Raw genomic sequence first — 26153 nt, 5'->3', positions numbered from 1 at the left:
AATGTTCAGTTGTGCATCCGGTTAAGTACAAAACTACAACTTCTCATAATATATTGTGACAACTTTTGCAATGACCTTCCAATTTTGGGATGTGATAACCCAGCCCTTCCTCAAGTTCTTCCAAACCGTTTTCCCCTTACTCGAGCAACTCATGATGTCTTCATACAAAAATATCCTCTATCATTTCTAATACCCCTCCCCTTTTCATTTTCTTTTTCTTCCGGGTGAAGAGATGGTCCTGTGTATGCAGGACATTCCATCATGGAGTGGGCAATCCTTTAGAGGTCATATTGAGATAGTTTCCCATCAATTACTCCTGCGGTGTTAGACTTTGTTTACTCTTACCAACAACTTGTCGTTAGATTCCCTTATAATAATCCAGAATGTCATGATGAATACAATTTTGACGAGACAAGTACAGAGTAACAGAGTCTGGGCAAGTAGATTAAGAAAGGCAACTCCAACCCTGGATAAGCTAAGTTTTTAGAAAACGTCTTAGCGTACGGATGCGGCCTCATTCCAGAACCTCACCTTTGCTTGGCCACGGCAGTTGAAGGTGACGACGTACTCCCCACGACGAGACTCGCTCTGCCGTACCAGGAAGAGGCCATGCCATTCTGCACCACCAGTCAGAACCAGTTGTACCGCCTTTCCCCGTGACAACGTCCCATGAAACCAGGTGAAGCTTGCCAGAGGATCTTCTCCCTCACTTTCACCTGATCAGTTATAAAAAATTTTAAAAAGTCATCGAACCATGGAAAGATTTGCCATCCTTCTATCACTCTTCCTGTTTGCCAGTCCACAAACCATCAATATTGTCATAATGCAAAAACAATTTTGTGCGTAAATGGGACGAAACGCTCGTATGAGAATCATAATCGTCCCTACAAACCGAGTTTGTTAAATTAAAATAATTCAACTTGTTAACTCAACTGGACTACCGTCCAGTTGAGTTCATCACATACTGAACCCTCCGGCGTCCGTCGTCGTCGTCGTGTCGTCCGTTAACTTTTCGACGTTAACACTCCAGCGTCCACAAATATCAACCGATTCTGATCAAACTTGACATGCAGCATCCTTACCCCAAGGACCAGGTTGGTATTACATTTCAGCCCGATCCGTTGAAAAATGGCTGACTTAGACGACCATTTTGTTTTTGGTCATGAAAACGACGTTAACATTCCAGCATCCACAAATATTAACAGATTTTGATTAAACTTAGAATGTTTAACCCTTATCACACAATGTAGGTTGCTATTGCATTCCAACCCGATCCGTCACAAAATGGCCGCCATAGGCCGCCATATCGTTTTCAGCTCCGAAACGACGTTAAGACTTTAACGTCCACAAATATTTATGGATTTTGATCAAACTTGGTGTGTCAAGTTGTCCAGTCAGTTCAGTTGAGTTCTGCTTCCCTGGAAGCTCTAGTTTTACTTTTTGCTAACCAGCGCTTCTCTCAAAGGCAGTCATTGAGACACTGAGGGCAAGATGGTGAACTGCACTTCAATTACCATCACTAATAACTGATATCATCTTGAAGACGAAGCAAAATTGTACCTGGTCCACTTGTCAGGACAAGTTAAATGAGCAAGCAATTACAACCTCCCCACAACCCACAGTAAGCGGAGCTCTCGGGAGACTTGTTGACATGGATATGCCGATCGAGGCCGAGGACCACTTACCTGTATGGGAAAGGTTTATTTATGCTTTGACCACGTACTTAAGGAAATACACAATCACTTTATCAAAATCAAAGACAAACTCTCAGGAAGGCACATTTCAAGTTGGTATTAATGATCCCGTTAAAATAACCTCGGAATTTGAAGGTTTCCTGCAGCTTGACTGGGTAGTAGGTACAAGGGTTCCTCTGTACAAGTCGTTCTTCATCTGATAAAGGGTATTTTGTGGTAAATAGAGTTTAGGGGGTTTTGCCTGACGTTTCAAACAATATCTTCACATGTGGGAGGGAGCACCGAGCTCGTCTACTCTCCGTAAACCGACCGAATGATTCTCCGTCGGGGCATCCTCGCCGCAAGGCCCGACTTTCGCAATCGCGGCTTTCGCACGCTCCTGGCAGTTTCTTTCAAGTTCGTTTCGACACCCAAGTCGACGTTTCTTTGCACGTCCGTTGTGACTAGTATTTGTTGCAACATTGTTAGGGCAATAACCTAAGATCCAAGCAGCTGGATTACTTCCACGTGAGGCCCACAAAGCAGGGAGGGACCCTCCAGGGTCCACGTAGCCAGATGCGTTTAAAGATAGGGTGACCAAGTCAAAACGACCTCGAGTTTGAGGCCCAGAGAACGAAAGCAAATTGGTGAATCACTGTAGTTTTACAACAGAAAGCTGTTCATAATATCAGGTATTAGAAGGCGGAGGCGCATGGTCTTACACAACTAACGGACGCACACACATCCTCAAATAAATGAGCACATAACGGGCATTTTGCAAGCAGAAACGATGACAAATATTTGTATTCTCTATGCCGTTGTTAGGGAACATTAAAAAAAGGGTTGGGGGTGGTGACGTCAGAGCAAATGAAAGGAATTGCAATGAGGAAGATGCTGCCCACAACCACAAAATCCGCTCTTGGTCACAAGAGCTTGACCCCACCATACGTGATTAATTTATTTGGCTTTACTTGGTAAGAGATCCATCACCACCACAAGATCAGTTGTTTTGCAGAAACATAAACCAGGAAATTCACTTCAGGCGAATTTATGATGAAGACCGAATCTTCCGGTTTCATGATCCCCTCTGAGTATTCGGTTCACGTCGCGTATCCCGAGTTGGTCTATTCGTAGTCTCAACGTCCTACAGCGTCAACTTATACGACTAAGCTACTCTGCGAGCCTTGTGTCGCCGTTTAAGAAAACGTGACCGGCTCGATTTGGACATCGCGCCCCCTACCCCGGCCCCCCAATGCAATCCTTACGACGACGGCAAATAGCTTGGTTGGAATGGCTGTGTCGGGTGCGGAGCAAAACGTGCTTCTCCCACCTGTATGATTGTCGAGCAGCAGCGGTGCCATCGGTAGAAAATGAGTAGGTTCAGGTTGGGGTTCAGCAAGAGGTGCACGGGGAGGTACTGCAGGTGGAGGAAACTCGTGAGGAGGTTCCTCACTTGGAGTGGTGGGTGGTGATCGATGCAGCAGCGGTCGTTCTGCTAGGGGAAAACGTTAGACCTTCAGGTGACCAATCATGAACAGGTACAGTGTTGGCCAATCACCAAGCTAAACTCGGTGGAAATGATCATGGAAGTAAATCCAGTAAAATAGTCCAAAGAGCTGGTGATATTCTCATATTACATCTGGAACGATAAAACTCCCTCTTCGAACGAGAAGCAAAACGTGTTTCCAGTGACAATACGAAGTATGCTGTATATACCATGCAGTTTAGCATGCAAAAGTAAAAGACCTTTGGTGTTTCCTCACAAGGAACGTGAACACAGGAACAACCCATTGGGCCCATCAGGTGTGTACAATGGTTGCCAACCTGAGGCTGTTGGTCTGTGTTCTATACCACCTACAAAGCAGGAATTTGTCATTTGTTCAGTGCCGGCAAAAGCTCGCCTACTCTTTGCGAAGCACACCGTGGGATCTTTAACATCCACCAACTAATGCTGACAGACTGGACGCTCAATTGAACATCCATCCAAGGGACAGCACACCCATTGATGCCTTGCCCTGCCTACGAGACACCAGGATGACAGTTTGTGGTGCTGGGAACAAGTATTACATGCTTGGTAAGTAACCTCCTCACAACCCCGCACCCCCCACACTCCCCGCACCTCCCTCACCCCAATCAATCAATTTGTTTTGCACGAAATCAATTTGCTAAACCAGACTTGGTGGTGTAATCGTTGGAGTCTCTCCTCCAAGTCTGGGCAGTCGGTGAGTTAAAATCCCGGCCAAGTCATACCAAAGACTAAAAACGGTACTTGCTGCTTCTTTGCCCAACGTTGAGTATTTAAAAGTATAAGAACACAGACAATCCCCATAGGTTGACATCTATGGGAAGGACAAAATTCCTCCTTCGTAAATGCCCCGTCGAGTGTGATGAGAAAGGCGGCACCACTGTTGTGAAGTCACTGGTACCCAGAGTGCCCCAGGAAGTGAGAGCATTTTCCCCAAGCTCAAGGGCTATGTTTGTCTAATCTAATAGTCATGTGTTGGACATGCAGACAAATACATGAGAGATGTGTGTGGCAGCTCAACTACGAGCCTTAGATACTACAAAATAAATAATAGCAACAACCGTGCGCACTTTGGTATAACAAATCTAAACTAGAACGGCACTCAGTAGAGAGCATACCCCGGCAGCCATGCGGTTTAAATGGCAGGTGGCAGATGGATGAGAGTCCAGTTGACTCCAACAGCACGGGTGGAAAAGGGTGAACTCCCCAACAGCCAGGGCAGAGAGGAGGTGGCGACGCCCCCCCCCCCCTTCTATACCACACACTTACCCATGTTTACCAGCCATAGAAAAGCAATGCCATCATTGCCCGAGGAGACAACATCATCATCTATACCTCCACCTGGTTGGCCATATCACTCAATGGTGAAGAATCACTTTAAAATTTTTATAATTATTGTAGCCGAATCCATGTTCAGATCTTCACCAAAATTGAATCGATTCTTCCTTGTCACACACACAACCTGTCCAACAAGTTTCTTCCAAATCCGTCCATAACTTTTTGAGATATCCTGCTATATGTTGGTTTTAGCCCTATCTCTCAATGGTGAAGAATCACTTTAAAAAATAAATAATTCTCGTATCAGAATCCATATTCAGATCTTCACCAAAATCGAATCGAATCGTCTTTGTCAGACACCCAACCGGTCCACCAAGTTTCGTCCAAATCCGTCCATACCTTTGTGAGATATCCTGTTATGTATAGTTTTTGGCCCCATCTCCCATGACGAATTACTGTACTTAAAAAAAATTCTAGGAGCCGGATCTGAATCTTCACAAAAATGTAATCATTTCGTCGGTGTCACATACGCTACACATCTCTGCCAAATTTTGTCCAAATCCGTCCACAACATATTGAGATATTTTGTTCACAAACGGACAAACAAACAAGAAGACGTCATGCAGAGCACGATACTTGGAAAATCCACCTCCCCCCTCCCCCCCCCCACCCAAAAAGGTTGCAATTGATCCAGAAAATTGTCCATTTCATCAAGATCAAAATTGATGATCTTGATCAAAGCTCGGGTGAATAGGATGAAAAGTGACGATTTTTAGATGAAAATTGATGATTTTAAAAGTTTGACCTGGAGTTGACCTTTGACATTTTGATCTCAAAATAATTAGTTTCCCAATTCAGTGAGGCACTATGCAAATGCTGTTCAATTCCCAAGTCAATCGGATGAAAATTGATGATTTTTCAGATGAAAATTGATGCTTTTGCAAGTTTGACCTTTCGTTTACCTTTTGACCTCAAAAATAGTTACTTTCCCAATTCAATGAGGCGCTATGCAAATGCTGTTCGATTTTCAAGTCAATCGGATGAAAATTGATTTTGGAAGTTTGACCTAGAGTTGACATTTGACCTTTTGACCTCAAAAATAGTTGGTTTCCCAATTTAGTGACAATGTGCAAATGCTGTTCAATTTTCAAGTCAATCGGATTAAAAATAGATATTTTTGAAATTTGACCTCCAGATGACCTTTGACCTCAAAATCAATAGGCTTCTCAATTGTGACGACCTCTACAACTTGGTGAAGTTTCATGATGATCGGTTTAGAATTGTGACCTGTAGGTCGGTGACAAACAACCAGACAAATGAAAAATCACAGAGCGAGACTTGGCAAAACAGAACAAAGTAGAATGGCACTAAGTAGAGCATCCTTTTGACCTCAAAAATAATTAATGGTTGAATTCAGTGACCTGATATGCAAATCGTCTTCAAATTTTAAGTTAATCGGATGAAAATTGACAATTTTAGAATTCTGGCCGATGTTGACCTCAAAAATTAATTGGTGGTTTGTTTTCAGTACACTGATATTGCAAATCCTATTCAGATTTCAAGTGAATCGGATGAAAATCGAGGATTTTAGAAATTTGAAATTGTTGTAGACCTTTGCCCTATATTGATCTCAAAAATAATTGGTGGTTGAATTCAGTTCGCTGAGATGAAAATCCCATTCAAATTTCAAGTGAATCGGATGAAAATTGAGAATTTTAGAAATTTGAAAAAGGTGGTTGACCTTTGGCCTATGTTGACCTTTTAGCCCATGTTGATCTCCAAAATAGTTGGTGGTTGAATTCAGTTAGCTGATATGAAAATCCTATTCAAATTTCAAGTCAATCGGATTAAAAATGGCGATTATAGAAATTTGACCTCCAGATGACCTTTGACCTCAAAATCAAAAGGCTTCTCAATTGTGACGACCTCTACAACTTGAAGTTTCGTGAGGATCGGTTAAAATTGTGGACTGACATACATACAGACAGACAGACAATAAGAACAAGACCAACCAATATACTTGAAAAATTTTCGATTTTGCAAGTAACAAAAAGGGTGAAACAAATAGACAGATAAACAGACAGACAGACAGACAGACGGGGTGAAAACAACCTCCATCTACCTCTGGTGGCGGAATGGCCTTCAGGCCTCTACAGGTGCATAAAACGAATCAATGTGAGGGGAAGAACAGCAAAGACATTTTTTGGTCACCACAATAAACATCTGTACCTACCAGGCTCTGCTCCCGACTGCATGTCAGTGCTGCGGCCATCGTGTCTGGGAAAGGTCTGCACCGAGGTGTTTGGCCTTGGAAGGGCAGGGGAACATGTTTAAATAATTAATCAATATAAACACAGAACGACACAGGAACGAGATGCCACAGGTGACTGAGGAAAACAGATGGGATTGCTACAAAAAAAAAACCAATCTTTGCACTCAATTTTGGAAACATTTGAACAAAGACGTGTTTAACCCAACGTCAACCAGAGTACGAGGGACTGTCCTGGAAAAGAGGCTTTGAAGAACCAAAGGTAATTGTACCAAACCAAAGAACCAAAGTACGTTGTGACATCCGTGAGTCACAAATCTCAAAAGTGCAGCTTTATTAGTACAATCGAAGGTCGTCTTTCCCGGCCTACCTAATATCAACAAACGGTACGCCTCGGTCCCCCGTCGGGGAAGTGATGTGAGTTGACAAAGTGGAAGACGCAGAAAACATGCTATGATATGATATTTCGCTCACAAGGTTCCAACATACATGGAGGCGGCCATCTTGGATTTTGACGTGGCGACCCAATTTTCAACAGCGTTCTTCCTTATGCCGAGATACACCCACACACCAGATTAGAAGTTGGTACTTCGCTTATTTTTCAAGATATTCAGCTCACAAGGTTCAGACATACATGGCATCAGACATACATGGCATCAGACATACATGGCGGCGGCCATCTTGGATTTTGACGTGGGTTGCACCCACACACCAAATTCGAATGCAGTCCTTCGCTTACGCACGCACGCACGCCCGCACGGACGGACACACGGACGGAGGGGAAAACCATAGTCCCCCTTTCGCTCCGCTGTGCGACGGGGGACAATAAACGCTCCAAGATATTGGAACAATTTTCTGCCGCTTTCCCCAAGTAAACGAGAAGATTTTGTACGTTTGGCCATTTGTTTATCAGAATTGTCGTTTCGTCTGTCGCTTGTGCTTTTTGTCGCTTGAGCACGAAGGTCACAGCATCAATGAGGCATTGCAATGCCAAGACGTTCACCAAACTCAAGCAGGTGTTAGGTCCTCCTGGCACAGGTGCCCTTGTGTCGTGGCACACCGAACACTGGGTGGCAGAAATGTCACTACAAAGCGAATCTTCAGTTACCTGCTCCATTCTGACTTCCATAAATACCTGGATCAAGAGAATGTGTTTCACTCCAAGGATCTCTTTCTGTCCGTTTTAACCTCGTATGTTCTGAACTACTTTGGTGCCGATTCCGGTTTGCAGCGGTTGACTCCCAAAATGCAAAGTCCACGGTTGACTGTCAAAGTAGGCTTTCGTTCCTGCTTTCACTTCCTGTTTTCTGTAGGTTGCCAAGTGCATTTCCCTAGCCTCCCCATTAATATATTCCCCACGGCCTTGCAACAAAATAAAACCCTGATGGCCACACTTGCTTTTCCAGCGAAGCTAAAGTCGAAACAGCAAGACCGGCAGCTCAACCTGACAAACGCACAACATATTTGGTTCAACAACGTAGAAACAAGATGTCAACAAGGGATTTCCGAACCGAAAAAAAAGCTGTGGCCACTTACCCCGTTGACACGCATTCCTGGATTGCAGCAAGCCAGGAATTCATCTGTAGTTGGTCAACCGTTTTGACAATGTACTCGACACCATTTGTCATCTGCAGAGAGAGACATGGATGGGAAGTAGGACAGAGAAAGCAAGGATGAGCAAGAATGAAAGGCGAAATAGGAAGAGGGTTGGGGTGGGAGGGAAGCCATAAAATGGAGGAAACTACACACTGGGTTTGAAAGAACACCAAGATGGGATTAAGAAAAAGAGCAACGGATACATTTCATTGACAGATAAGAATGACAGTTGAGAGATTGCAAGCTTTTGGTGAAAGATCAAACACCCAGGAAATCACCTTTGATGAAAACAAGCTGGAAAAACCTGAAGTGCAAAATGCATGTGTTTAATAGAACCATGGCCAGAAGGCACAAAGGCCTTTTAGACCAATAGGTGAAAAGGTTACAATGCTGTGCAGTCCTTTGGACCAAAAAGTCCAAAGGACCACTTTTGGCCATTCCCCAGAATTCGCCGGTGAATGTTAGAGATCCCAGGGAATGGACCACTATGTGCTCGTACCTTGGCAAAATTCTACTTCAAATAAAGACAGCACCTTGCAACATTGTGGGGATATTTTGGATATGGGATAGATGGGGCGACGGAGATGGGGAGTGGGGGCAGGTGGGAGATTGATGAAGGGGAACAGAGACAGATGTGTGAAGGGGGCAGATGTGAGATGTGTGAACGGGGCAGGTGTGAGATGTGTGAAGGGGGCAGGTGGGAGATGTGTGAAGGGGGGGCAGGTGGGAGATGTGTGAAGGGGGGGCAGGTGTGAGATGTGTGAAGGGGGCAGGTATGAGATGTGTGAAGGGGGCACGTGTGAGATGCATGAAGGGGGGCAGGTGGGAGATGTGTGAAGGGGGGCAGGTGGGAGATGTGTGAAGAGGGGCAGATGGGAGATGGGCAAATTAAGATGAGTTGGGGCAAGACGAGTCGAGGGAAGGTGAGGTGTGCTGCAAATGGGCGAGGGGGGAAACAGGTGGGCGAGGGGGGAAACAGACGGGCGAGGGGGGAAACAGACGGGCGAGGGGGGAAACAGACGGGCGAGGGGGGAAACAGGCGGGCGAGGGGGGGAAACAGGCGGGCGAGGGGGGGAAACAGGCGGGCGAGGGGGGAAACAGGCGGGCGAGGGGGGAAACAGGCGGGCGAGGGGGGAAACAGGCGGGCGAGGGGGGAAACAGGCGGGCGAGGGGGGAAACAGGCGGGCGAGGGGGGAAACAGGCGGGCGAGGGGGGAAACAGGCGGGCGAGGGGGGAAACAGGCGGGCGAGGGGGGAAACAGGCGGGCGAGGGGGGAAACAGGTGGGCGAGGGGGGAAACAGGCGGGCGAGGGGGGAAACAGGCGGGCGAGGGGGGAAACAGGCGGGCGAGGGGGGAAACAGGCGGGCGAGGGGGGAAACAGGCGGGCGAGGGGGGAAACAGGCGGGCGAGGGGGGAAACAGGCGGGCGAGGGGGGAAACAGGCGGGCGAGGGGGGAAACAGGCGGGCGAGGGGGAAACAGACGGGCGAGGGGGAAACAGAAGGGCGAGGGGGAAACAGAAGGGCGAGGGGGAAACAGACGGGCGAGGGGGAAACAGACGGGCGAGGGGGAAACAGACGGGCGAGGGGGGAAACAGACGCGTGAAGAGCCAAAACTCATCAATTTTTGTCATCAATTTTTCAACAAGCCTTGAATTTTTATGAGAATAGAAAAACATTTGATTCATGAAATGTACAGTTTTTTCTAGCCGTTTTCATCAAGTTTTGTTTGAGTACAGCAGGTGTGGATGGGCTTTGCATTCTGGGAGGCTTTCTAGTTAGTCTCAACCCAAGAGGATGCGAGACTATTGCAATGCGTGGTATGTGTGTTGGTTGTTATCTCACATGCGGATTTCAGAAGGTGTAATGGAGCCCTCCCAGGTGTGTGTGTGTGTGTGTGTGTGTGTGTGTGTGTGTGTGTGTGTGTGTGTGTGTGTGTGTGTGTGTGTGTGTGTGTGTGTGTGTGTGTGTGTGTGTGTGAAAGTTGCTGTTAGCTGGTATCTCCACACGTGGGTGGGTTTTCGAGAAATGGAACGGATACCAGGTCTCAAGGTATCCACCTACGTGTGTGTGTTGCATGTGGCTGTGTCAGTAAGTACAAACCCCTGGTGCACATATATATTAATGTTTTTCTCTGCCACCGCTTATCCGATCGATGTGAAACTTTAAACATGGGGGGAGGGAGCGGGGTGGGGGGGGTGTTAGGGTTAGGGTTTGAGTGCATCTTCTTTTTTTTCTTTTCTTTTTTTACTTTAATTGAGTGCATCTTTTTCCCAAAGATCATTCCAAAATCGTTACTTTCTGTGAAGGGTTGGCAGAAGGTTCATTTGACCCATCGGCTTTGTATGATTGCCATTGCGCCGGTTAGTCAAAGTTCACAAAGCTAACATAGCTAATGCTCGGAAACCCAAAGCAAGAGTTGAGAAGACACTTCCTATGTCCTTTTTCTCAAGATTACATGGGTGAAGATGTTCTCTGAACTCTCTAGTTATCTGTAGTAAATACTGTATGGGTTCAAAAGATTGTAAAATCTATTTCACTGGGTGAGTCCTGATGAATTTATTGGAAAAAAAAACGACGCACATTCAATTATCCCTGGATCTCCATGTGTCCACACTTCGTAGTGAGCCCTGTTAACCTCTGTTGCGAAGCAGAGAAACACATGGAAGAGCATTGGTTGGGTGCGGATCGAAAGCTCAGATGTCAATCTACCGAGGGGAGGTGAAGGTACACCCCTATAGGTTAGATGTAGGGCCTCACAGCATCCATAAAATGGACAAAGGCATAAAATCAAATGAATATGATTTTTCACAAAATATTAAATGTTTTTTTCAAAAATTAAATATAAATCTTTATGAAGTATCCAGACCACACACAAAAGGACGGGGTAAAAAATTAAAACTGAAGTCTAAAGTCTGGTAATTATCCATAAATGAAGCCAGCATAACCCAAACTCACGGTGAACCCAACTTTTGGGAAGGGAGACACCTTTATAAAAAATAAAAAATAAAAAAAACCACCTTTAGAGGCCATTTTCCCCCGCAAAGCGGGGGTTGGCCTTTTTCGGGAACCGTGGTTGTTGTTGTTTTTCGGTCCCCTATTTGAAGCAATGTTTTACGGCCGGATGCCCTTCCTGACGCCAACCCTTTTTGCCGCCTTTAACGACAAACAGGGAATTACCAGTGAACTGGTACTCAATTAGCCGACCTCGGAAGGATGACAGGCTGAGTCAACCCCCCTGGCGTTAATTCAGCGATCGACCGGGATTCGAACCCAGGATCCTTGGATCCTAAGCCGGCACCCTAGCCGCTAGCCCAACACCAGGGATAAGGGAGACACCTTTATACCCAATCAAATTAAATCTCCAGAGAAACATTGACAAGCTTGGTCATTTGGAGCGTGGCATTAGTTCTTCTCCAAGCAGAGGTATACACGATGGCAGAAGTTGGCAAGAAAGTGCTCCTGCCTGGAGAGCAACATTGTCGTGCAGCCATGGTGGGACAAATGTTGGTCAGGGGGTCAAGGAAAGGTAGCGGCCATAAAAGGAGACACAGGATATGGTTGTCCTGTTTGCTCGATGTAATACTAATATACTAATAGCGGCTCCACCACAGAACCCGTCACCACCACGTTCATGGTGGAAACGACGTCAACATCGGAGCAGGCCAGCAGAGTATTCCTTTGAACATCTCCTGAGAATATCACTCGAAGGCCAAGAGTTTACCAAACTCGACTTGAACAACATTACGGATGACGTGCGATTCCGGTAGCAATCCCAACACGCATCTCCAAATCGTTTAATGCAGATACTTTCTGCCGGTCATGCATCCGTGACAATAGAGCGATTCCTGTATGTTAACAAAATGATTTGCGATTCGTCAGCATCAGGAGAGTTCTGCTTCACTTCTTTTTTTTGTTCGTACTTGCAAATATGAAAGCTATCTTTAAAATGTGACATAATCGCATACCTGCTGATTAATTCAAACAATCTTTCGTATTCAAATATATGATGCAACTGGAAATGTTTATATGGATCTCTGGCTGCATTTAGCCCTCATAGGTAACACAACAATTATTTTTGTGTTTGCAAGAATTGTGAAAAATCATTAGTTGGCAACATATCGGAAAATGAGAAATTTCCTCATTTTCAAATGCAGCGTTTCATGAAAATAGGTAAAACCAGTCGGTGGTGTTACGTGTACATTGTAGACCACCGGACGATGAACCGACAGATTTATCCATCTTCTTCATGTTTGTTCGGATGGACTGTGGTGCGTTCTCGTGAAATGGCTGTGACAAATCTTTTACTTTGAAGACAATTCGATTTCACCAGTAACACTTTGTATCTGTTTAAGGACCGACTTTTGAGTCTGTTTCCTGGATATTCAAGGAACTAACTAATATCGCAGGTGGGCCGGGTTGGGAATGGTATCACACATCAATGACAGAATGGTGTCGTGCATAAGAAAGTGATCGCATTACTATGCTCAGCAGTCAATTTTTATTTAATTCCTGGATCTATGCATTCACCTGCCAGGTGGCAGTGGTGAAGGTACTGCTTCCTAATATGTGAACTATTGAATAAAGCGGCAGGATTGGGTGTTGTGTTGAACGCTGATCTAGACAGTGAAGGGGCCGTTTCTATATTATCCACCTGTGGGGCACCTGCTCTCCATTGTATTTAGAGTATCGGAACACAGTGTTGCTATACCTGTGTGCTGTAGGCAATCACTTAAAACCTCTAGCACGAACAGTCGGTGGCTGAGAGGCGTTGGAATGGAGGAATGAGGATCTCACTGGAAGGGAGTTGGTGTTGGAGTAGAAAGGTCCTACGGTGATGGTGTATTGGTCGTGTTGACAGGCCTGAGCAGCTGTAAGCCAAAAGACAAAGCTCTGCATATGAGCGGCTATGGTGCGTGGTGGCCATACGTTTAGAGAGGGTAATAAAGTGCAAGGCCGAAGTGCCGAAGCAGCCCTCTTTAGGGATTGCACTGCCTACTCCTGAAACCCCAATAAAAGGATGGGGTAAACAAAGCTTTGCCAGCAAATTCCTGGCTGGCTGCCCATGGTCAGCAGGACTCGGTTGGTGGGGTCAAACTGAGTAAATGGAAATAAACGATTCTTGGTATCGTGGAATGTTAGAACTCCATCAGACCCCAAAATAATCCACCAGTGAGTGGTTCAGCCACTGGGGACAGAGCTGATGAGGTACGCCATCGATTACCGCTACCTTACAATAAACCAAGGTGCAAAGAATGCCGATTCCAAGCGAAACCTGCCAGGAAAGACCAGGGCGCAGATGTAACACAAGACACAGTTACCTTAGCAACACCACCCAGTTTTCCAGTGTGGCTGTAGCAGACATCTCTAGGAGAACATGACCCCACTCCCATCAATGTATATTCAACCATCGACCTCGACACCTCCTCCCCTTCCTTTTGAGACAGACGTCATCCTCGGCAGTGAGGGAGGGCACGTGAGTAAAGTATGAAAAACTCCACTCTGATGTGGATGAAGCAAAGCAGGTCGCATAAAGATGAACATTTATTAAGCGTATTATTTTAATTCTGGTTCTGCACTGAGATGCAAAATATTTTATATCATCGCATTTCACGAACGTCAATTTAAGGCTCAAGGAGGAGAATGTCGAGAAATCACACGCAGGACAGACATTGGTAGACATCGGTGTACATTTAGTAGTTGAAAATCGGCAAATACGTGGGAATTAAACCCACTTTGCCCCAAAATTATGAGCCAGAGGTTCATATGGAAACACGAATAGGCCAAACCAAAATTGTGAAGACGTCGAAGAGTGATCCACAAACGGTCATCTAACTGTCACCGCCAATCAAAGCACCAGGGCTGTCCGTTTAGAGTGAAACAGTTCTTCCAAGTGACAACGACAGTTTTTTTTTAAAGGTATGCTGCGTAGGTTTGTGCACGTGGGATTACATTGAGCTCTCAGCCCAACAGCTTCACACTACAACATATTATGAACGAGAAGAGGTCGGATGTGGAGAGAAACGAAGAAGAAGCTTTCATCATGATTTTACGCCAGACAAAGTATTTTATAGCCTGCGGTAAACCGTACTCTAGTAAAAAGCTCGATACGACGACTCGCTGCAGTGATGACAAGCTCGATGATTTACAGGGCTCCTGCTGGGACAAGATAGGCGTACGTTTCCTGAAGGTGCAAAGAACGCCACATTGCTCTCAAAAACATGGAACCACCAAGGAGCAACCAAAATGGTGGCAATATTCATTGAAGCCCAAGGCAAACGAGGACACAAAGCTGTGAATAATCTACGAATAATGAACGTCAACACAACTTCGATTTCGAAAAGACAGTTTACCTTGCAGGGAAGGAATTAAGGTTATAATCACAACAACTAGAACGACACTCGGTAGAGAGCATACCTCCATCAGGATGAACAGTTTATGTTTTATATCCCACTGATAGGCCGGATATGGATTCGGACCTGAATCAAAATCTAATCGGCTTGTTCTCGTCACCTAACCTACTTGTACACCTAGGTTCGTTTGAATCTGGCCATGACTCGGATATCCTGCTATGGGAGGACGGACAAATAGGGAAGGCGCAAACACACAGGCAGTAGAATTTGGGGATGCACAGACAAGACAAGAAAACCGAGTGGGCTGAGAAGACAGGACAGGACAGTCAATGAGAAGAGAAAGGATGGAGAAGGGGACAACACATTTGTGACGTTTCACAATTTTAAAGGCGGGGAGAGAACAACGTGATTGGACAGATTCACATTGAATAGTTTGTTTTGTCTTGCAACTAGACATTAAATCAAGATAAACTACAATGGTGTTTTTAAGTACATCGTGTGAAGTTGCACAACAGCTGAAAGCACGGAACGTGCCGCCACATTGCTCTCAAAATCATGGAACCATCGTACGCAACACCTCTCCTGACTCAACGATAAACAACCTGAATGACGTTTGATATTGCGTGTCCGATTAGTCATCCGGTTCGAGATTCTTCGTGTCAGTACAGAAATCATCCGTTCAAACGTGATCCCAGGACTTGACAGGAATGTGTTCGCCATTTTAAGATGTCATCCTTTGAGGTTTTTAATGAGATTTTAAAAAACAGACCATCAGCTCATAAAGAAGATATGGCAAAACGTCGTTCACCGTTCTTCGTGCAAGTTCATTTCATGTCCGAGGGCCGGAACGAAAGTACTGCCTCATATTTTATTTCTCACAGAATATAATTCCAATTAGATTGAAAGTAACAATGGAATGTGCACACACACTTTCCAAGTCTCTTTCAACTACTGTGCACTTTGCCAACATTGAACCACGCGTTGTATGTTGTAAAACTCCTCGTCATAACATCGGAACCAATCACAAACCTTCTTCATGGCATTGTCATCCTCAAAGTGTACTCCATGTAATCCATCCTTAGCAGGCCAAAGATATGGCAATCTGAGGTGACAAGCAGGATGGGGGAGGTCGGTCCATCCCAAGGCTGCAATTGCCTCGCATATGTGCAGGCTTGTGTGAATCCTGAAGAAAAAGCACCTCGTCCAAGTCTCGGTTCGGACGAGCTCTTTGTATGCGGTGTTTGTTTCATTAATGTCTCAATGTACCGCTCCGAGTTAATCATGGCACCCTTTGGCATAAAGTCGACAAGTAGGATACCTGCTCTGTCCCAAAACACCAGATGCCCTGACTTTACCTGCACAGCGCTGTGTTCTGAACTCCTCTGCTGGTGATGTCTTACGGGCCACTCCATTGACCATCGCTTGGTTTTGGGGTCATAATGATGAACCCATGTGTCTTGTCGCCTGTGAGTCCTCACCTGTGCACGATAGAAATTCCTCACCTTCGGCTTTGCAGCGTTCAGAGTTCCACATAGATGAACTTCCGATTTTCTTTTTGCTCTTCCGTCAACAATCTTGGGACCCACCACGCAGAAATCTTGGAGCATCAGTTGCTGTATGATGCTTATGACTGCTGGTTTTCCAATACGCACTGCCTCACACAACTGACGTGTTGCGACGAGGTGATCCTGTTTAATTATCAATTCGACTTTTTTTTTTTTTTTCCGGTGTCACTGCGGTTGTAGGCCAAACACTTTGAAGCTCGACAATCGGTTTTCCCCACTCTTGAAACGCTTTGCCCAATGTCTGACACTGCTCACACCAATGGTAGTGTCACCATATACATTCTTTAAACACCTGTGGATATCAGATATGAAGAAAAAAAGGTCTGAAGGTGAATATCGGAAAAAACAAAGGTGATGGCAAGTGGTAAAGCATGTGGTGAGGTGGAAAGAACTGGGAAGTGGCCGTGTGCTCTGTGTGCAGGAAGGGTGTCGGAGCGAACACCATTCAATGTACAATGTGCGCTGAGTGGGTTCATCAAAAATGTAGTGGTGTGAGAGGGTCATTAACCAGTGTAGCAGCTACATTCAAGTGCAAGGTGTGCACAGAGGGAGCTGCAGATGAAGGAAATGTTGAGTTGGATCTTGGAGACGGCATGAAGCTGGAAGGTGTGAAAACATTTTGCTACCCAGAAGACATGCTAAATGGAGAAGGCGGATCAGACTCGGCAACAGTTGCTAGAGTGAGATGTGCATGGAAGAAGTTTCGGGAACTGTGAGAAGTGTTATGATTTATGGAAGCGAGAAATTGGTAATGAACGTAGAGCAGCAACGAAGGCTGGAAAGGGTGGAAATGCAAATGGTTCGGTGGATGTGTGGAGTATCGTTGAGAGAGAGGAAGACAAATGATGAATTTCGAAAGATGATGGGAATAGAGCCTGTGATGGATGCTGTGAAGAGAAACAGGTTGAGATGGTTTGGTCATGTGTTGAGGAAGGATGAAAGTGACTGGTTGAGAAGAGTGATGGAAATGAATGTCGAACGAAGTAGAGGACGGGGAAGACAGAGAAAAACTTGGCTAAAGGTGGAAGAAGAAATACGGGCAAGGGGGTTAACAAGGAGAGATGCAGAAAATAGGGCAAAATGAAGATCGTCATGGGGCCCACAAGGCTAACCCCCACTCTAGCAGGGAAAATGGCCTTAAAATGCCTGTTGTTGTAAACACCTATGAATATCAACTGGGGCAGAAATTTCACAGGAAGAAATTCAATAATATCTCTGCCTCGTATGTACATCTAGCAGGGCAGCTATTTTGAAGTTATGAAGTGATGTCACATGACCGATCATGGTGCCACTCAATTTAAAATGGGAGGGAGATACAAACATTTCAGAGATATTGACACTTTCTTACAACGCTTTGGTTACAAACTGAAAAATACGAGCCATTACTTTCATTACGACCCTCGTACAAGACAATGCTTCTCAAACTACAACGGCACTCAGTAGAGAGCAGACCTCCGCCTGGTTGGCCATATCACTCAATTGTGAAGAATCACTTAGAAAATTATACTAGCTGGATCAGGATCCAGATCTTCACCAAAATTGAATAGATTCTTCCTTGTCGCACGCACAACCTGTCGAACAAGTTTCGTCCAAATCCATCCATAATTTTTTGAGATATCCTGCTATTTATCGTTTTAGCCCTATCTTCCAATGGTGAAGAATCACAAAAGAAATTAAATAATTCTCATATCCAAATCCATATTCAGATCTTCACCAAAATCGAATCGAATCGTCCTTGTCAGATACCCAACCGGTCCAACAAGTTTCGTCCAAATCCATCCATAATATTTCGAGATATCCTGCTATGTATCGTTTTTGGCCCTATCTCCCAATGGTGAAGAATCACTTTAAAAATTCTAGTAGCCGGATCCGAATCCGGATCTTCACCAAAATCTAATCATTTCGTCCTTGTCACATACGCTACAGCTCTGCCAAATTTCGTCCGAATCTGTCCACAACTTTTTGAGATATTTTGTTCACAAATGGACAGACAAACAAACAGACAAACAAACAGACAAACAAACAGACAAACAAACAGACAAACAGACAGACAAACAGACAGACAGATAGACAGACAGACAGACAAACAAATAGACAAACAGAGATAGGGGTGAAAACATAACCTCCATACACCTTTGGTGGTGGAGGTAACAATGTGGTCTCATTGCTCATGAACTAACAACTTGATCGCTCTGTAAACTGTCATCCGTATGAAACACTGCTTAAGGTAGTGCTTTATAATGGGGCGTGGCCACAGTTCATTGTGATGTCAGGGCGGTTGTCATGGTGACAATGAGTGACAACAACAGAGAAAGAGATGCATCGTTGAAACTCCAGGTGTTTGGTTGGCTTGCACCGGAGATAGCGTACTTTCTCATGGCGGTCTTGCTGATCCTCGGTCGGAGAACATCCAAAGCACCCGAATGAACACAACAGAACACAGAACAGACCACAAAATTCTGAACACAGAACAGACCAGAACATCTTGGAGGGGGTGGTCGGCAACCAGAACGACACGGGGCAAACAAAAAAAGAATTGCATCAACATTCACTCTCAAAGCCTCTCTTTGGATGACAGAGCACCTTCCATGGAGGAAAAAGGTTTTTATTCTTATTCTCACTTTGAGGAAACTTCTGCTCAAGGGACAGCAAGTTTGGCTACTGTGAGCAAATGAAAACGCGTGTACAAATGAGATAATCACAAAATGTCCAAGACTCGCCGATGTCTGTATACTTTTCAATGTGTATATATATATTTTTTTAGGTTTGCGTATTTCATATCCCTCTCGTTACACTTGTTTCTTGGTGCGTCTCAGATGTGTGAATAACTCGTTTGAATGATCCTCATACATGCACATCCTGGCCGGTTGTCAAGATTGCAAACGTTTTCCAGACTATTTTTTTTTTAAGCTCAAAAATAGAACCATACAAATGGGAACAACTTCCCCCTTCGTCCTTGAGAAATCCCAAAAGAAGTTCAATTTATTTCGTAAACGGTTCTATAAAAACATTAAGGTTTGTGCAATTTGAGATCATCGTTACCCTGGGACACAAATTCCAGGAAGGTCCAGCAGCATGGCCGTTCCCAGGCACAGACTATCTGTTGAGTAGCAGGCTGTGTGGTTTTCCTTCCCAGGCAGTGCCGCGTCGTGGGTGTGGGGGTGGGAGGGGGAGGGGGTATATAATCGGCCGCACCAGCACGATGCAGAGGATGCCCGAGGGTGCATTTGCTGTGTGATGTTAGCTCTAAGTACTTGGTTAACATTGACCAGGCCCTCATCAAACTCAGAATATCAATTTACAACGAGCGCCACTTCAACATGACACGTCAGTCTGTTGCTCGTTTGCACCTCATTTTCGTGGATGAGAAGTTTCCAAATTCCACGACAACATACGACACATCAATCACAAAGTGTCATCTATTGTCTCGGCAGGTGGTACTTGGATTCTTGCAGTTAACCACCTTCAATTGCATTTCAAATCACAAAGCTCCAAAAAGCAAGTGTAGCTCATCCCAGATGTCGACAGGATAAACAACTACTGCTAATGGAGCAGCTTTTGACAGAAAGTCTAATAAAAAGAGTCAAACACAGTTGCATTAAGAAGAGATAGTCTGGAATCCCACCTTGCTCTCCAAACTTTCTATCCATGGCATCCAAGACAAACTCCACACATTACTTACTGACTTCCTCTACTCTCATAGCCAACGTGGGGCACCCAACGAAATCCTTTTATCTCCTCTCCCTGTCAAGGCAGGAGTTCCCCCAAGGCAGTGTGCTGGGCCCAGTCCTATTCCTGATCTTCTTCAATAATCTCTCTGACTCTCGTCTTTCCCTATTTTCTGATGCCTCCACCCTCTGCCATGACATTCCTCATCCTTCAGACTGCAGCCTCTTCCCTCTGTTCAGAAAAATGACAAGCTGGTCAAACAATTGGAACATGTCTTTCAATCCAGACAAATCGCACACTCCCAGTACCTCTCTCCAAAAGGACCGTCTGACAACCCCCTCCCCCCTATCTACTTTCCTAAACATTCCTCTTGAGGAACTTTGATCATTCGATCTCCTGGGTCTCACTATCAACCACGATCTTTCTTGGGCAAACCACACTTCAAAGTTGGCATCCAAAACCAGCCATTGACTGGGCATCCTCTGTCGTACAAAGTCCTTCCTTGGCACACCTGAACTCATGTCCACCTACAATGCCTTCATCCACAGCTTGATGAATTACCCCTCTGGGCTGGCTCCCCAGCCTCACATCTTGCTCAGCTTGACGCTGTGGAAACCAAGGCAACTCCCGCGATGAAGCTTAGCCTATGGGCTTATCACTTCACCATCACAGATAGGTCCGAGATCTCTCTGTCATCCACCACCTCCTTCCTGGTCTTGCCCTCTCTGCTTTTTCGATGCTCTGGGCACGATACCCCCCCCCCCCCTCCGTTCCGTTGGACTTCGTACCGTTCCATGTCCCCCTCCCCAAGTATCTGCAGGGCTCACATGATTCACCATCCACCCCTATCTGGTAAAACTACCTAAACCCTGCATTTTTTCTTCTTCTTTTTTTGTATATAAGATCAAGGCTCGTGAAAGAGCTAACATTAATCACACAAAAAGTCAAACCGACACATAAAACATATAATAAGGGGAGCGGTTGACAAGATGGGGAGAGATGGGGAAGGACACAAACACATTTTTTTTTTTTTTTTTTTGTATAATGAATCGAGGCTCGTGAAAGAGCTGACATTTACTTCACAAACAAAACAACCAGACAAACAAAATATATAAAAAGAGGGAGCGGAAGACAAGAGGAGGGGAAGCACACAAACACTTGAGAGCACACAACAAAAGCAGGGACATCGAGAGATCTGTGGGAGGGAGAGGGCTTGGGGGGGGGGGGAATGGGAAGGGGGGATGGGAGAGGAATAAAACATATGGCCACTGCTCAGCTCCACTCATTTGTTCCTTTTTTCCCACCTGTGGAATCAACTTCCACATCCTCTTCAACCTCATCCTTCCCTCCAGGTGTTCAAGACAGCTGTTCATTGCCCCAGTCATCCCCAATCCAAAACCTTGCTCCTTTATACCCTCATTAATCCCACCCAAATCCTTCCTAATTTTCCAGTTTTTCCTCGTTTGAGGTTCTTTTTTTATTTTTTTTTTGTATACAAGATCGAGGCTCGTGAAAGAGCGAACATTAATCACACAGAAAGACAAACAGACAAACCGACACATAAAACAAATAACATCGGGAGCGGTAGACAAGATGGGGGAGAGAGGGGGAAGGACACAAACACAACATTTGAGAGCAGGGACCGAGAGACATGGAGACATCGAGAGATCTGTGGGAGGGAGAGGGCTTTGGGGGGAGGCATGGGAAGGGGGGGTGGGAGAGGTATAAAACATATGGACACTGCCAGGACTTCCAGGAAAGAAGTTGGAATTTCAAACAAGATGGATCTGGGGTGAATTAGTGGGGGTAGAAAAGATCAAGGTTTTGGATGGGGGAAGATAAGAGATGGTGGTGAACAGCTGTTTTAAAGACCTGAAGGGAGGAGTGGGATTGAAGGGAGTGAGGGAGTTTGTTCCAGAGGCAGGAGAAAAGAGGAATGAAAGAGTGAAGGTGAGCAGAGCCGAGATTTCGGCAGTTTAACCATCAGAGGGTTGCTGGCAGATCTTGTGCGACCTGTAGGAATATTTGGGGGACAGAGCACAGAGAGAGCTGGGGGAGCAAGGCCGGAGAGGAGTCGGGAGAAGACAGAAAGACCACCTACCTGCCTGCGGTGAGTGAGTGAAAGGCCCTCAGAGATAGCTTCATCGCGGGAGATTCCAATGATTCTGAAAGCTTTGGATTCAACAGCGTGAAGCCGAGCTAGGTGTGAGGCAGGAGCACCAGCCCATAGGGGAGAACAGTATTCCATTGAGCTGCGGATGAAAGCAGTGAGGAGCTCAGGTGTGGTGAGGAGTTAATTGTGGTGAGGAGTTAATTGTTAATTGTGGTGATGTTAATTGTTATGATGTGGTGAGGAGCTCAGGTGTGCCTAGGAAGGACTTCGCACGACGGAGGATGCCCAGTCGGCGACTGGCTTTGGAGGCCAGCTTGGAAATGTGGTTTTCCCAAGAAAGATCATGGCAGATAGTGAGACCCAAAAGCTTGAGCGACAGAACTTCTTGGAGAGGATTGTTGAGAAAGTAGATGGGAGGGTTGTCCAGTCGATCTTTTCGGAGAGACATAGTAAGAGTGTGAGATTTGTCAGGATTGAAAGACATGTTCCACTTGTTTGACCAGTCTGTGATTTTGTCCAGGTCTTCAGAGAGTGAGGAGGCTGCAGACTGCTGATCTGAGGGAAGAGGAATGGAGCGGCAGAGAGTGGAGTCATCAGCAAAGAGATGGAGAGGATTTTCCAGAGAGTCGGAGAGATTATTGATAAAGACCAGAAAAAGCACAGGGCCCAGCACACTGCCTTGGGGAACTCCAGCCTGAACAGGAAGGGGAGATGAGAGAAATCCATTCAGGGCCACACGTTGACTACGACCAGAGAGGTTCCTTCTCAATGCATGCGTGTTTTGCTTCCTGTTTTTTCTGTTACGTCCTGATCCGTTCAGTGTGCTAGCTCTTCTACGAGCCTCGACCATGTATAAAATAAATCTGGGGCTAAGAACCTGCAAAAGCATTTTCACAATCCTGTTTTAGTGTTTAAAGTGGATGCAGAAGCGCATACATCAATTACAAGGCCAAATCTACACAATACATGGGATTCAAATCTATGGTCAGCACCGAGACATGCCAGTGGGAATTGGAGAAGGGTTTCAAAAAAAAAAAAATGGAAAAATGAGAACGAACAAGATTTAAAATATGCATGGATTTGCAAATCCAATTTCAAATTCACCGATATCACCTAATGTCCATGTCCTGCATGTCTCACATGCACAGGATCCTCCATGAGCCTTTAAATGTGTGTTAAATAATTGCAGGCCAACATCTTACTACGATTGCATTACACAGACTCGAGGCAAAGTCCTCCCAAGGTCTCTGCCCGAGGTCCCACGGTGACAATCCGCCATCTTACCTTAAGTACAAACGTGTCATCGTTATCCGGCATCTCGAGCGAGTTGGTCTGCCGGGCCTCCAGCACAGTAGAGCACGGGCATGACAGCTTGACCTTGCTCGCCTGCCAGGCCAAAGCAGGGGGAGATGGTGGGGAACATAAGCATACGAGTCAAATGAGGTGCTTTGGGGAAAATAAAAATCACTCAGGTCATCTTCCCTCCCTGTACCTGAGATATTTTCTATCCTCAATAACCGTCCTCTTCCTCTGCAAATCTAATTGCGCATTGCTGAGTTTCCTTCTCTCTTCTCTCTCCATCCGCTCATCTCATCACGTGAACGTCATTCCAAATCTCCCTCATGTTGCCTCGACTTTCCACGAGCAGATATTTCATACACAAAATAAAAGAGGAAATAAAGCGCAAAGGCAAGGCACACAACCACATTCTTCAGAAGACAACACCTTGAGGCTCAAGAAAAATAAAAAATAAACACATTTTTATCAATGACGAGCACGACACTCGAGATGAGTGGGCACAAGAGCCAATATTGAAGAAAACCTGCGATTCCAACTTTTTTTCACCCCAGTGAGCGATTAAGTTACTAAAACAGTGTTTTTGAGAGAAAGCGAAGCAGATCATAATGAGGAAAAAAAAAATACGTGGTGGCGACAATAACAACACAGAAAACATTTACTGCAATTCCAGCGTTTTAAAAATACTTTTAAATGAAAGGTAATAGCGATTCAAAAACAATGGTTGATCGACAACATTTTTTTCTGGAAATGTCCAAAATTAAGGCTCGGCACCCGGTCAGTTCGCACGATAGCTCAGCTATGCCCATCGGCCCATGAGCTTGTCTAGCTTGTCTAGCCTGGGTTTGAGCTTCTCTAGCCTGGGTTTGAATCCCGACAGCTACAAATTGCCACTCTGGTTCATCAATTCGCACGCCGTCCCTCGGATGGACCATATGTGCACCGGGCGAATGAGTTGCTGGTGGACATTAAAGACCTCGTGGTGTTCTTCACAAAAATAAATGAATAAATAAAAGTCATCTTTGGTACCCCGCCTTTCCTGGTCTTGACAAAAACCACAATGCTCTGATTATGAAGAATTATTGCAGAATTCTAAAGCCAAATTCTATTTCCTTGGAAATCTGATAAATGCCATTATGACTGTTGTTCACCACATCGTCTGAACGGTTCCTGCCGCATCCAACGAATACGCAAATCGATTTTTGCGAAAGAATTGAGACAATACTTCAATCGTCGGGTTACATAAGATAAGAAATATCCACGAATCCGAGCATTCCCAGTATTTGAACCTGTTTGACATACGCACCAAGAAACAGACGAGGAACCACAGCAGATCGAAATGATAATAATAATTTGAATACGACTCGAGATATCGTTAGAAGTTGGGGGTTCTTGAGTCGGTTTGATTGTGGCAAGCTCGTAACAGTCTGACCACAACCACAAACGATGCGCACACCCAGAAAACAACTCGTTTACACGGAAAGTAGAGAGGTGGAGTTAAAGACGAGTCGGAGTGACAAGATGGACATCTTTGTAGTGGGGTGGAAGACCCAAGGCACAAAGACGATTCACCTTCATATTTCACAACCAATTTACACCACAAAATTTTTTCTTAAAACGAAGATGATCGTTTACAGCATTGACATATGGTAACCGTGCGATCTGCTTCAACAACAAAAGATTTGTGGAAACGTTGCTTACTATTGCGATTTGTTACTCATCTGCCAGCTGCCGATGGACATTTGTCACAGGCAACACATGCAGTTACAAATTACAAGAGGATTGCACAAAAACTGTGACGTCACTCAAAACAGCACGCGGTGGGTGCATTCTGGCAGAAGCAGCATGACGACAGACTCCCAAAAACAATAGGGGCGAATAAATGTGGGGTTGCTTGTTCATTCAACATCGACAAGAAAGTTACACCGGCAGGTGGGGTAGAAAACGCAGGAACAAATTTGACAGAAAAAAAAATAAAATAAACAAGCGTTACGCCTAGGTCCCCCGTCGGTGAAGTGATGCGAGTTGACAAAGTGGAAGACGCAGGCGGCCATCTTGGATTTTGACGTGGCGACCCAATTTTCAATAGGGTTCTTCCTTGTGCCTAGATACACCCACACACCAGATTAGAAGTTGGTACTTCGCTTATTTTTCAAGATATTCCACTCACAAGGTTCAGACATACATGGCGGCGGCCATCTTGAATTTTGACGTGGCGACCCAATTTTCAATAGCGTTCTTCCTTATGCCGAGATACACCCACACACCAGATTATAAGTTGGTACTTCACTTATTTTTCAAGATATTTCGCTCAAGGTTCAGAAATATATATGGCGGCGGCCATCTTGGATTTTGACGTGGCGACCCAATTTTCAACAGCGTTCTTCCTTGTGCCGAGATACACCCACACACCAGATTAGACGTTGGTACTTCGTTTATTTTTCAAGATATTTCGCTCACAAGGTTGAGGCATATATATATGGTGGCGGCCATCTCGGATTTTGACGTGGCGACCCAATTTTCAATAGGGTTCTTCCTTATGCCTAGATACACTCACACACCAAATTAGAAGTTGGTACTTCGCTTATTTTTCAAGATATTGAGCTCACAAGGTTCAGACATACATGGCATCAGACATACATGGTGGCGGCCATCTTGGATTTTGACGTGGGTTGCACTCACACACTAAATTCGAATGCGGTCCTTCGCTTACGCATGCACACATGGACACACGGACGGACGGACGGACGGACGAACGGACGGACGAACACACGGACGGAGGGGAAAACCATAATCCCCCTTTCGCTCCGCGGTGCGAC

At 45.3% G+C, this 26153-nt stretch overlaps 1 protein-coding gene across 5 annotated transcripts in view; it reads right to left on the bottom strand.

Annotated features, from left to right (window-relative positions):
* LOC137439578 (SH2B adapter protein 3) overlaps positions 1-26153 on the bottom strand; it is a 165711-nt gene that overhangs the window by 16571 nt on the left and 122987 nt on the right. For 3 of the 5 annotated variants that reach the window (XM_068135463.2, XM_068135462.2, XM_068135460.2), the window contains 5 exons: positions 23323-23424; positions 8282-8373; positions 6710-6783; positions 3004-3168; positions 532-716 (listed from right to left, as the gene is read on the bottom strand). In XM_068135463.2, coding sequence (XP_067991564.1) covers positions 532-716; positions 3004-3168; positions 6710-6783; positions 8282-8373; positions 23323-23424 — 618 coding nt within the window. The remainder of the gene's footprint in view (positions 1-531; positions 717-3003; positions 3169-6709; positions 6784-8281; positions 8374-23322; positions 23425-26153) is intronic. The other 2 variants (XM_078768106.1, XM_068135461.2) reach the window with 1 other exon arrangement.

This window comes from Myxine glutinosa, chromosome 14 (assembly GCF_964187855.1).
Source record: "Myxine glutinosa chromosome 14, kmMyxGlut1.1, whole genome shotgun sequence".
Classification (NCBI taxonomy): domain Eukaryota; kingdom Metazoa; phylum Chordata; class Myxini; order Myxiniformes; family Myxinidae; genus Myxine; species Myxine glutinosa.
Note: the sequence above shows the minus strand (reverse complement) of the source record. Positions and strands in the feature narration are given on the sequence as shown.